Raw genomic sequence first — 13587 nt, 5'->3', positions numbered from 1 at the left:
TAGCAGAATGCTTTTTGTTAATACGAGTAGTTACAATGGTTGTTCTGTAAATAAAACCATGTTTGGTCCGCATGACCTTTTAAAGGTCATTAGTCATGTTAATAGCCACAAAGTTACATTTTTATTTGACAATGACTATACTCAATAATTTTCTTTTTTCTTGATTGGTGAAGAAACTTTAGCTCCACATTGTACCCATTGACGGAGCATATCGTGTCCATTATATAGAGGGCCCCACCGTGGATTGTTGGGATCGGATGGTGTCGAGGCTGGATCTTTTGATTTAGCAATACCATGATCTTCTAAACTTTTGATTGACGAGCTTTGACCATATCGATGTCATTATTGGTGTGCCATGGTTCTTTGATAGATTTTTCTCTTTGTACATTGACTATAAAACTCATGTATTGTCTTTTGAACTTGATGGTCACTATCATGTGATTAAGGGTTGTTCACCCACCGAGATCACTAAAACTAATATACATATGAGATCAACTTTGGAATTTAGTAGATCTCTTTGTGATCTAGATGTTGTTACTTATGTTTATTTTGCTCAAAAAGTTAAATCATCTATGTTGCAATGTACATCAATTTCTTTCAATAATAATGTTGATATTAATTCAAATGTAAGTAAATATTTATATCCAATTCTATACAAATACGTCGATGTCTTTTCTTGTAAATTATTCGATGGACTTCCATTGTCTCGCGAAATATCAGACCATAGGAGAGATGTTACCTGGTAGCCATCTCGTCTCTTGGTAACCCTATAGGGTTAGCACGAAAGAGAAGAAGATAGCTAGGCAGCTTCACGACTACCTAGCTAAGGGTTTTATGAACCTAGTAAATCTTTGTAGGGCGCGCCTGTCTTTCTCACTAAAAGGATTGCACGATGTGCTTCTATGTTGACTACAAAGGTCTCAATCAGGTGACTATCAAGAACAAATATCAGTTGCTTAGGATGAATGATCTTATAGATAGACTTTGTGATGCACAAAATTTCACCAAGATCAATCTTAGATCCAGATATCATCAAAGATAGATAGCTTCAGAGGATATCCCGAATGTTGTGTTTCCCCATGTGCTATGGACACTCCATTTTTGGTCCTATTTTGGACTAACTAATGCTTCCGACACTTTCCAATAGATGATGAATGTTTTATTTCATCCGTATCTCAAAAAGTAGAAAGTTGTTTTCCCTGACGACATACATATTCATAATAAGTTGACAGAGGAACATACAAACTACTTGTAAATTGTCTTACGTTTCTTAGGAGGTCAACAATTCCTCGCAAAAATAAGTGTAAATTTTTTCACACAAAGCTTTTATATATCGAATATCTTGTCTCAATTGATGGTGTCCGTATCGATCTTGAAAAGGTTCGGGTAGTGTTTGATTAATCTGCTTTGAGGACCTTAAGGCAAGAAAAATCTTTTCTAGGTTTTACTGGATTTTTTTAGAAGTTCATTAAGGACTATACTCATATTTCTTAATCCTTAACACATTGTCTCAAGTGTATTTGAAGTAAGAAAAAGCACGTTAGTCCACCCTTGATTTGCACTAGTGAGCTCAATCAATGTTTTAAAACATTGAAACATCTAGTTACTAGTACAATAATGTTGTAGATTATTGATTTGAATAAGCCTTTTGAGGTTCATATGAATACAAGTGATTATGCTATGGGTACTATTTTTTACTAGGATAGCTGTCCTATTGCATTTGAGAGTTGTAAGTTTACGAATGCCTAGACTCGTTACACCACTCAAGAGAAATAACTATTAGCAGTTATCCATGCACTTAAACTTTGGTGTCATTATTTGTACGGGGCTTGGTTCACTATTTGGAGTGACCACCATTTATTGAAATACCTTTGTGATCAGTCCAATCTTCATGGCCATAAGGCGAGATGGGCGGAGTTCATGCAAGAATTCAACTTCTAAATCTATTATCAAAAGGGCACAAAAAATTTGATTGTAGATGCCCTCAGTCAGATCCTTGAAGTTAATGTCTTGTCATTCTCTGAAAATTTGACTGATTTTTCTCTCTCTCAAAGGGCATTGCCAAAATGATCCTCCCTTGGCAGGAATTGGCAATTAGTCCAAGTTGGATCTAGTAGGAAGCTTGGATAATCCAAACACCTGAAAGTTGGCTACTGTGAGAAAGATGGTAGAAAAGTATTCCATTCACAATGGATTACTTTGTAAACAAGGCAAAGTATGTGTGCCCGATGATTAGGATATCTGAGCGTGAGACACCTTGGCATACACTGAGCTGTTCGAAAGCGAGGAATGGCTGCTCACAGCCAGCACAATAATGCTCCTCTCTTCCTATTGAGCATAGCTGGCTCTTTCCTCTTCAAATTCACAAAAACCAGTCATCTCTTAGCCAATCATGGCTTCTCCAAGCTTGCATGCAGCAAATGGTGTTGGAGTAAAAATGGCACTGTTTGCCTTAAAAATATCCCACGTTTTTGCCTTATTATAGAAATTTGGGACTGCCGAAGCTTTTGCCTTATTATAGAAATTTGGCTACCCAAACTTTCAAAAGGCTTACGTGAACATTAAACTTTTAAGTGGCTGCCAAACTTTGGCCCAACTTAAAAGTTCAGTCATGCTGCCCAGACTTTGGCCTTAAGGCCAATAAAATTCAACAAATGTTTTCAGGTCGCACATTTAACCCTTGCATTGGCCTTAGGCTAGTGTCCTAGCCCACATTTGACACTATCCATGCATGGTCATGAGTGCCTTAATCTTGAGGCCAATAAAATTCAACAAATGTTTTCAGGTCGCACATTTAACCCTTGCATTGGCCTTAGGCTAATGTCCTAGCCCACATTTGACACTATCCATGCATGGTCGTGAGTGCCTTAATCTTGAGGGTTAAATCCATGCATGGTCATGAGTGCCTTAATCTTGAGGGTCGCACATTTAACCCTTGCATTGACCTTAGGCTAATGTCCTAGCCCACATTTGACACTATCCATGCATGGTCATGAGTGCCTTAATCTTGAGGGTTGAATTCATATGCTTGTGAATTGAACTTTTCTTTACCATTTGCAGTTAACATTTGACATAGGGATATCCTCTTAGCTCGATTTCAAACATGGAGGCAACAAAATATTGATAGCCTCTCCCCTTTCCATATTGAAACATTGGAGTACTTTCCCAATCTACTCCTTTTGGGACAGATAGAGAACTTTCTTATGTCAGTCCCTCATGAACCTCATGCCAAGAATATGACTACATTCTCCTTCATGTCAAAGGTTTCATGCAACCTTTTCTTCAATGCATCCACATCCAGTAGAGACTTCTCGATAATATGTCATCCACATAAAGGATCAAGATCATAAGGTCACCATCCATAGCCTTTCATATGCAAGTGATGACGTTGTACTATCTTACTGCAATTGTGTTCTCGTGATCTTCTCCTAGTTGACCTACCTAACACACCCTAAACTCCTAGGCTAAATGGACATCATGTGGGTCTACCCCAAGGGATGTGCCTACACCCCATGCACAATTACTCCTATGTGAATGTGTTGTGTGCGAGATGTACATGTTTTCTAGGGTATGTGGCTGCTATGAGGATTCATGAATGTGGCGTGTGTTGTTTCTAACATGCTCCTCTACTGGTACCTAAGCATATGACTATTCCTAAACTCTTGCCTAAGTATATACATGTGTTTCTACACTAGTGCCTAAGTGCATGTATGTATTCGTATACTAGTGTTCAAGCACGTGTGTGGAGTCCTATGCTTAGCATCTAAGATTGTCCATAGTCCTCTAGCTTTGCTTGTGTGTTTCTATGTGAGTGCCTAAAAGTGCTCGTGTGCTTGCAAGATCATTACTAGGTGAAGCGTACACCTAAAATTGAAAGAGAGATATCAGTAGGTCTTTTCATTGATAAGTCTACACTTAGCACTTGGTCTAATATGTGATAGTAATGTAAAGGTGGTGCCAAAGAAGCTTGGATTGAGTTCAGACCTAAAGTAAAATGTTATAGCATAGTCACTAGAAACATTTCGTCCTATTTAGTGTTTCGAGGTTTTGTTTCATTAGCTACCTTTAGGTTTCAAGGTTTTGAAAATTATTATAAATTAGTAATATTAGAGGAAGGAAAATAGATCCATAATATTATTAGAGAAAGAAAACATGTCCATGAAATGAAAATGTTCATTCCACCTAGATCCTAGAGTCAAAAGTCAAAAGCCCAAAACCAAAACATCCATTTTACATACTAATTTAGAAATTAGCATTCATGACTCACAAATCAAAATGTATATGTTACAACATACATATAATACATATGCTAAAGTGAAAGTAGAAATTAATGTTCATGAGTGAAAACCTTATGAGGAGGCATTTTCCTTTGAGGTGAGAGGCCCAAGGTAGAGGGGAAGGTGAGAAGTGTGTGGAAGAGGTGGAGAACGAAGAGAAGGAAGAGATGAGGTGGAGATGGAGGAGGATGAGGTGGAGTAGGAAGAGATGGAGGAGAAGGTGGAGATGCACAAGGAGGAGGAGGAGGTGAAGGGGTGTGCAACGAGGAGGGCACAGAAAAAATGTGGGGTGTAATACTAAAATAGCTCTCATGTTTGTTTAATAAAAGAAACTTTTTCAAAACCTTTTTCATTTTGCAAAACAAAACAAAGCATGAAAAGATGGAGAAGATGATTGGGCATACAAGGAGGGGGGGAAAAATGCTAATTGTAAAAGAAAACAGTCCCCATGTTCTTTTTAATAAAGGAAAACCTTTTTTTTAATTTTGTTTTTTTTTTTCATTTCGTGACCCTATTTCACAAAACGAAACAAAACGTTTTGCGTGTGTCGAGGTTTCGCATTTTGCCAAAAAGAAACATGTTTTTTGGTTACTAAGTGCTATAGTCAGTTTGCTCAAGGGGCTCTATCACTCAAGGAGTAGCTCAAAGGTATGAAGAAACTACACTAATTAAAGATGTTGTTTTCTACTCCCAAAAACCACAAACAAAGTATAAAGGTAGTAAAGTCACTTAATCCATTGTGGAAGGACAAATATGAAGCAATGGCTTGCTCTCATTAAAACAAGCCCAAGTGTATGAATTGTGAGAAGATTGGACACAACACAGAGTGTTGGATGGACCAACCAAGCAAATCTTATGGAGGAAGAAGACATGAAGCTAACAATCTCATTTGATTTCGATATTCCTTGTTCACATCAAGAGAGAGAAAAAAATCAATTTATAAAGTCTACCATCCAAAGACTCTATAGAAGCCAATGAACCATGAGTCAATTTTGTAAGTAATAAGTCAGAATTTAGGGGGGACATCAATTTGGTGTAATTACCTTGGCACAACCTATCCTTGAGTAGGGGACCGGGGTGTTGAGAAACAAGAGTGCATCTGGTTTCATTAGAACCTTAAAACATTATGCTAGCACTGTCTTCAATGATGTAATCGGTGGTCTTTCTCAATAAAGCCGTCAAAGGAGGTGGAGTAAATAATATGGGTTCATCCCAATTCATAAGAGAGCTGGAGATTATTTAAAATGCCTTTTGGGAGAGCCATTTAGCGACATTAGTTGTATGCAAGAACCTACTTAAAGACACCATGGTTAATGTGAATTTCAGTCGTGTTTTGATCTAATCTTTGTCATTTTCTCTCATGACTTTCTTCCAGATTGATCTTGATTAACTTTGAACATATAGAAGGCAATTGCAAATATAGGAAATCGCAATCAGCCCATGTTGGACGTACAACACATTTCTTGATCCTTGAGCAAGAATTGTACTAGATCAAGGTTCAGGACTTTTAGTTTGGAGGATGGTACACAAGGTAGTTTGCAACACACCCACCACAGACAGTAAGAATTCCTGAAAAGGGGGAATGTCTCTATCCATGGGACGGTTACAGATACTTCAAGTCAAAAGTTACAACATTCTTGTAACTTGAAGGGCTAACCATCTAGGCACCAACTTGGAGACGTCAAAGAAATAGATTTGCTTTTTGATGTATGCAATCTTTGGTTTTCTTGGGGTCTTGCTAAGCATTGGCATCCTAGTACAAAGAAATACAACATTGTTCATGTTGATGGAGTCTCCTGTACTGCTATGTATTGTGTAAGAAATTGCCTAATTGTGATAGCCCTATGTAATTGTTTGCAAATCCGTTTTTTTACTTTTATTAGATTCTTCTATGCACTGAAGAAATGATCAAGGGGACTCTATGGGATGCAATGCATACTTCACAATCAGATCTTTCCAAAGTCAAGGTTTGATCTGACAATACAGTTTTGGTTACTTTGAATGATATTGCTTTATTTGTAAAAAGATTTGAAATTTGACATGTCCCTTATGAAACAAATTAGGTCTCTTAAATTTATATCTTTTTAACTCAGCTTCAAATGCTTTGATATCACCAGTGAGGTTACTGCATTAAGTCTGGGATATAGGAGTACCATTAGAGATGGTATGGGGGCCTTACACTATATCAGACAATCACTAACAAGATAGGGACCCTCAATGGGATGTCTAATGGGCCTGGATTTTGGGTTCTTTGTCTATCCATTCATGTTAATTCTGGTTGTATGACTGCATGACGTCTAGGAGCATGACTAGGCTCATATAGCACTTCAGCGTGCACACAAATCACAAGTTCCTCCTATTGTAGTTTCCAGTTTATATGATTCGTGTCTGCAAGGCATATTCTAACCATATATTCCATGCTCTTTTTAACAGTTGTGCAGAGTCCTAGCATCTTGCTACGGGCTTAGGGACTGGGCAGCCAACTTACTTTTGCGAATTTAGCTTGGGGATGGGGACACATGAGATTTGGGCAGTCAGAAGCTTGGAAACTTTGGGCAGCTTTAGTGGGCGGACCTTTGCAAGTTGGTAGGCCTTTGATGTGGCTTGGGCATGAAGGAAAAGCTTTAAAAGCATTTATATCATGGTGTTACCCTCAGCATCCCAATCCAGCCACCAGCCACCTGCATTTTGCAAATTCTGCCCTTTTTGGAGCTGTTACCACCACATCCAGCCTGTAGACATTTGCACTTTGCATGGCTGCTCCATTTGGAACCAGTCACCCACCTCTTGGTAGCTGGCACCAGCCAGTCTACATCTATGTTTTGTTAATTGCAACCCTTGGTGATGTCATCATCACCAACAGCTACTGAGAACTGTGTTTCTCTCCCTCTACTGCTGTACACATTCAACTTCAACATCCCCTTGCTTGAAGGATTGTATTTTGCTCCCTCCACAGAGAATCCTCATTCACAAGTGCTGCCGCTTGATCAGCTAGAATAGTGCAGTCATCTTGAGCCACTCCATCAAGTATAGACTCCGTGGTTCATACCTTAGTCCTGATCCCAGAGAAACAGAAGCTTTAGGCCCCATTGTGTCATCATATAATCATTGCACATGATTTTTCATTGCATTCATTCACTACATTCTGGACATCCTGTGTATTCAGAAATTCAAAATTACAAGCTTATTCTGGTCAATGTTTTGGGAGGATGTCTATTTTCTACAATATGATTGTACCAAGTTCAAGATGGTTGCAGGTAGCACAAGGTGTACCACGCATTTGCTTTCTTTCAGGCCTTACAGGGGAAGAGATTATGATGTTTGTCCAAGCATTTCCTGATGCAAGTAAAGTTTACCACTTCCATATTGCTTGTGTTCTGTTATTCTACATTGAGTGCCTGTTTAAGTGGACCATTCTTATACTTTTGCACAGTACTCTGAGTTCTCAAATCTACGATGGATCGAGTACCATTATAGCTGTCATAGTACTTTTCCATGTTTATTTTGTGCCTAGTTTAGCAGAGTGCTCGTTCTACTAGGTCATTCTTATGTTGTTGCACTAGCTGTCACAACATGTTTGCACATAACATGAAGGAAACGAAAGAGTGGCTGAGTACAAACCAGTATTGGATGAAGGGGTATGCATCAAAAACGATCTCCATGCATGGAGGCAAAAACAATTTTTACTGTCTTTCAAGACTGATACATGTTTTAACTTGAATCAAAATTGCATCCAGCTGTCATACATGAACAGTTACAAATGATATTGCTTTTTCATTTCAGTGAAAAGAGAGATCTATAAATAAACATCTCAAATTATAAGCATCCCGATATGAAGTGGCTTTGTGAGGACTCCCATGATACAAAAAGGTAAAATAAGTCTAATATAAGGGCTGGATAAACAGCCACTCAAGCTGTCCGTAATGCCAAACCAAGTATGACTCTAGATTGGAAGGTGTTTGCATCTCAAATGCTAGGAAAAAAAATCTCTCATTGTCTCATGCACTTATAGTCACCCTATAAGCCCTCCTATCTTCTTTAGAGAGAGTGAATAATCTTTGTCCAAATCTTGGGGAGTCTTCACAGGAGAAATGTCCTGTAAATCTATGGCATGATTGCATCTCGTGGTCTAAATGTACGAGGCAATAATGCTAGCAGTCAGCTCCCATGTAGGGGCCATGCCCATGCCCCTTTGTCCACTCTGACTGCAAGAAGGCTTCTTTGGAAATCCTATTCAAAAGGTGGCCAAAAAGTAGAGAGGACAGGCTCCCTTCAAACTCCTCATATCCTCATGCAGGGCCTCTATTTGTGCCCCAAGCTACAATCCCCCAAGTGACTACCATAGTCTCAGTTGCACCTTGGAAATCAAAATAGGAAACATCACAGATCTATCCAGAAAGGAATCTTTCCAAACCCACTCCCCTGGGGTGCCATTGAAGTCTCTATTACAAATGATATTGTTTTTGCCTTTTTTGGCATTCTAAAGATCTTATCCATTTGCAAATCGACATTTCAAAGCGTTTGGGACTGTATTGCATGATACACTCAGAGATGGCCACAGAATACATAATATTATCTACACACTTCATTGGGATGCCACAGATCACCACATACAATGTTAGCAGAAGTTGTAGTTGGGTATTGAAATTGGTTGGACACGAGTATCTTTTGGAGTCCACTATTGTATGCTCATTGCTATTGCTACTCATCCTTACAGCTTTATATTGACAAGCTAATGATGCATTTGTCCCTCACCACTTGATTCAAAGCAATTTGTGGGTCAAATCATATTCTGATGATTTGGACAAAAGTACCTTCCATCAGCCTACAGACGGAAAGGCCCAGAGGGCAACCAAAATTTCTCAATAGGGGGACAACAAAGGGTACAGAGGCACCCCTACACTGGCTGCTTGAAAGGTGGTATCCTTGTACAAAAGATGGGGTGTGTGAAAGAGCTTCTTCCCTCACTCGTGGCTCATATGACACTCAAATGCCTCCTCTGTCTGGTAGCAAGAGACCTGGCCACCAAGCTTGCAAAATGGCTTTTCACTTCCTCCACATCCTCTCTAAATCTCCCTAGAGTTTTCCCCAGTGCCTCCTCATAGACAGAATGACATCCAACCAAATGTCTCTTTACAGAGTCATCCTCTCTTGCTCCAATTGCATCCTTTTATCAAGCCTTTCTAATGTCCTGTGCTAGTAGCCTTCCTAATTTATCAACTCATGAGCAAGTGGGTTGAGTTTAGGAAGTTGAGAATGTGTTTAATCATTCATCAAGCTAGTAGAAGAATTTGGCAGCAGGTACATAGTGGTAGCAGCCACAACACAAGTCTTTTCTCAGAGCTCCATGAGCTTGGGCACCATGTTTGTTATCTGCACCATGGAATCATGATGGAAATGAAAATGCAGAACTGCAATAAAGGGACAATAAGCAATGTTTATGAAAAGCCAATGTTTAATGTTTTTAAAAAAAATTGCAAGTGTTTAAAACATCTTCAAAATTTGGAGTTGATTTGAATTGAAAGCCCATAATTTGTGTTTACAAGATACAACTGTTTGTGTCTGCTACCAAAAATGTTTTTAATTGACTAGCGTGCCTCCTCACTCTGGCATTGACAAGTTTGGCTAACTGTGCTAAGCCAAGGTTTAATGTGAAAAATTTGCAAGTGTTTAACACATCTTCAACATTTGGAGTTGATTTAAATTGAATTCCATAATGTTATTGACCTACATTCAATGGCTGAAATGAACAGATCTGGAATCTGCAGTGTTTGCAGCTCTAGTGCCCAACAATGCTCAAAAATCGGTAGAGGAGTTAATTGAGGAAATCATGGGGGACCATCAACGCCTGGTATGACGAGATCTAATGATCTCATCGTTTGCATCCATGCATGCACAAAATGAGTTGAATTTAAGTGTGAATTTAATTTTGCAATAGAATGCATGCTGCTTACAATAATCTGGCCTCATACTAACTTGTTTATTACAATGCATAATTCTGAAGTAGCTTGGGACTATAGTGCCTCATAGTGATGTAATTGTTGTCTGCAGACCAAAAAGAGCTAAGTGCATTCTGTATCAGCCTCAACATATTCAAACTTTGTGGCTGTGTTGGAAACAGCCTGTCTGTACAGCATCAGAAAAGCATGCCTCGTTATGTATGATTATGCTAATTGAGTGTTCTTTGTAAATCTCCTCCCCGTTTAAATGACTACAGGTCTCTAGTTTTGTACTCATATCAGCCTGGGTTCATAAATAAAGATGAGCCAATTACAGTTATGCTTTTATCCAAAGCCTTGAAGAAAACCTACAAATTCATGGTTTTTAAATTGATAAAAGATGAGCCATTTTAGTTATGCTTTTATCCAAAGCCTGGAAGCAAACCTACAAATTTGCAGTTGAAGGTTTTTGTACTGGTTTTCCAGAATGTGTTTCCACAACATTACATCACCACAGCCTTGATGGTTTGGGCAAACACCCCATCTCCAAAGCTATAGACAGTTAATATTTTCACTACTAGTCTTATCTCTAGCTTGGTATCCTGATTGTTATGCCTTTATAAAATAGTTCTATTCTTAGCAAGGGTTTTATTACCCTTGCATAGTGATTCACCTACTAACAAGCTACTTTGCCTATTTAACATGTATTACTGTGAGTACTGCATTTGGAAAGTTCTCATAAGAATCAGATATGAGGATTTCATACAAGGGATAGTCATATGTACTTATGAGGATTTAAATGTTGCTCTAGAATTTTTCCAACTCTTTATTCTGTTACTTACAAACAACCTTTTGGCTAGCAAGTGAAAGGCACATCAAACTAAAGTCATAAGCCATTTTCGGTCGTGATGGGTAATTGATAATTTACCCAAAAATAACTTAGATGCATAGAGGTCACTTCATCTACTATTAGCATTTCACAAAAAACATGTTAAGATGAAGGGTGTGCCTCATATAATAAAGACCAATGACTCAGAACTGGAGAAAGGACAGCAATCAGTGTCAACATGCTCCTTGGTTAAAACACTAGAAGTGACAGTGATAGTTGCTGAAGCAGCATGCCCCATAAGCATTGAAGTCTACTATTGGCTTGAAAAATAAAGGCATTCTGCATGGTTCAATTGTGCCATAGTCCTTATTATGAGAACCTTGAAATGTGATGGTTGTCGAGCAATAGAGGGCTTTTCACTCAACTGTATGGGTAATGTTCTCAATAGCTATGCAGCCCCAAATAACTAGAACAACCAACACGATGCACTACCGAGCATTCAGTAAATCTATGATGAAGGGACCCTCAACATACTATGTGAGGAAGCATGTCCAATCCATTATTCTTCGTCGATGTAGTGCAACCACAATTGTAAATCACCCACCATAGTTCTCTACCCTAACCTTAGATTAGGGAGTGTCGACCACCAAAGATTGTTACCTTTCACTATGAGGTTGATTAATGTAAAGGCCATACTTGTTTAGTTCTTTTATCTTCCATTCATTTGTCCACGCGAAAATCGGAAAGTATGGCACACAAAATGAAATCCACCCATTTATTTGTTCTAACCAGCATAGCATGCAATACAAGATGAGGTCATGTCAACATTAAAGTTACCTTCTAAGTACCTAATTCATGCACAATGGACTCCACTTTGTGATGATGGAAAATGATGTCATAGTATCTCTCTATCCCTCTTGTAGCTCAAGAGTCTTGTTGTAGATCTTAGCAGGGTTGTATAGTACTACATGGCCACATGTACTACCTCCAAAGGGCCTTGTGCAACAGATCCATCAACTCTCCTAAGCCGATGGACACCCAATCTCAAGTGTTTTGGCCTTGTGGTGCAGTAAAAGTCTCTGTTGACCTCATCTCCAGATTGAGTCTAGAATGAAGCTTGCATGAAATCTATACTATCTAGCTTCCTTCTTGTCATTAATCTCTACTCTAGCAATGTGCATCCTCTCAACCACCTATTTGCACCTTGGGCATCTCTTGTCATCCCTTTGTGGACTCTTGTAGACTCTCATTCAAGTCACTGTAAGAATTATTTAAGTCTCCAAATATATGAGATTGACTCTTTATGATCGTTCATAGCATAACAAATGTTTTGGAATCTTGACATTGGAATGAGCTCCTTTGACTCTCTCAAAGAGAACTAGCTAAGTTAATGAGTAATCCGAGAGGGTTGTGCGAGGTATGATGCCTACTAGACCTCCCTTGTTAGAAGCTAATCATCCACATAAAACCAATCAATCCTAGAAAATATCCTACCTCTTCCTACCCTGTCTGTCGATGAGAATTGAAGAGATCTTCCTCTTCTAATAGTCTTTGTGTGTCTACCTCCCCTATCCTCCAACGTCTCCACCATGTTGAATTCGCCCCCTACCATCGAATGGTCAAGGTATAGTAGCAATTATCCTTGGCCAAGTCCAAAACTATCTTGGTAGAGTTATATTCATGTGGCATAAACTAATTCATAAATTACCATACTAGACATATTCGAATGATTTAGTATGAAAAAACTAACCCTTTTGTCAACACCCTTTTGGTATGAAAATTGCCCCTTTTAGTATGGAAAAAGTGCCCCCTTCGTATTACAACTAATATAATGTATGAGTAACCACTCACATCTATCTACTTGTAAGTTGTAGCCTAACATGCAATATATGCCATCATGTATTCGTTTTATATTATGATACTCTCCTATCTCACTGGCCATTGGGGCATAAATGACTAGAAGACCAATCAATGCACCCTCTACTCTCACAAAGACCCACATGGCTCTCCCTAGAACAATGATGCCCCACCCTTGTATCGAGTAGGTCCATTGCTCACCAATACATATGCAAACACTAGCTTGTATCTCTCTGGCTCCCACAGTTGCTACCCAATAAGTGTAATGTAATTAGCTTTGCATGCCAAAAAAGAGTGATTGCTTTGCTTTGCTATGATAAGGCATACACTTGTTGCCAATGACTAGCTATAGGATTGCCATGTGTAATTGCCTAATCTAACACACAAAAAACATTGGGCACAAAGACATCATTATTCACAAATGAATATATTACATAACTAAGGATTGTGGATTTGTAACTTTGAACCACAAATAACAAACAACAATAGAACAATGGCATAAGCATGGTAGAATGCAATAGTGATAATCTTTGATTCTCAACAAAATTTCATACAATCATCCCCACAACATCGCATTGTACTATCGAGATAAGCATCTTTTTAATTACGTGTCACATGAATAATGAAAGACAACCTTACACCTACAACACATAGGGTAAGGTTAATAGTGTAGTCCATTTTGGCA

The 13587-nt window shown here is 38.7% G+C and overlaps 1 protein-coding gene across 6 annotated transcripts in view; it reads left to right on the top strand.

Annotated features, from left to right (window-relative positions):
* The window catches only part of LOC148042083 (vacuolar acid trehalase), a 129360-nt gene extending 118362 nt beyond the window's left edge, over positions 1 to 10998 (top strand). For 2 of the 6 annotated variants that reach the window (XM_087689195.1, XM_087689168.1), the window contains exons 4-7: positions 6161 to 6244; positions 7535 to 7622; positions 10031 to 10128; positions 10329 to 10995. In XM_087689195.1, coding sequence (XP_087545321.1) covers positions 6161 to 6244; positions 7535 to 7622; positions 10031 to 10128; positions 10329 to 10343 — 285 coding nt within the window. In that variant the 3' untranslated portion in view covers positions 10344 to 10995. Of the gene's footprint in view, positions 1 to 6160; positions 6245 to 7534; positions 7623 to 10030; positions 10129 to 10328 lie in introns of all 6 variants that reach the window. The other 4 variants (XM_087689187.1, XM_087689178.1, XM_087689160.1 and 1 more) reach the window with 4 other exon arrangements.
* Positions 10999 to 13587: the final 2589 nt, after the last annotated feature.

Source organism: Lygodium microphyllum, chromosome 1 (genome assembly GCF_053477565.2).
Source record: "Lygodium microphyllum isolate KBCC chromosome 1, Lygodium_microphyllum_v1.1.10, whole genome shotgun sequence".
Lineage (NCBI taxonomy): Eukaryota > Viridiplantae > Streptophyta > Polypodiopsida > Schizaeales > Lygodiaceae > Lygodium > Lygodium microphyllum.
This window is presented reverse-complemented; position numbering and strand designations above follow the sequence as displayed.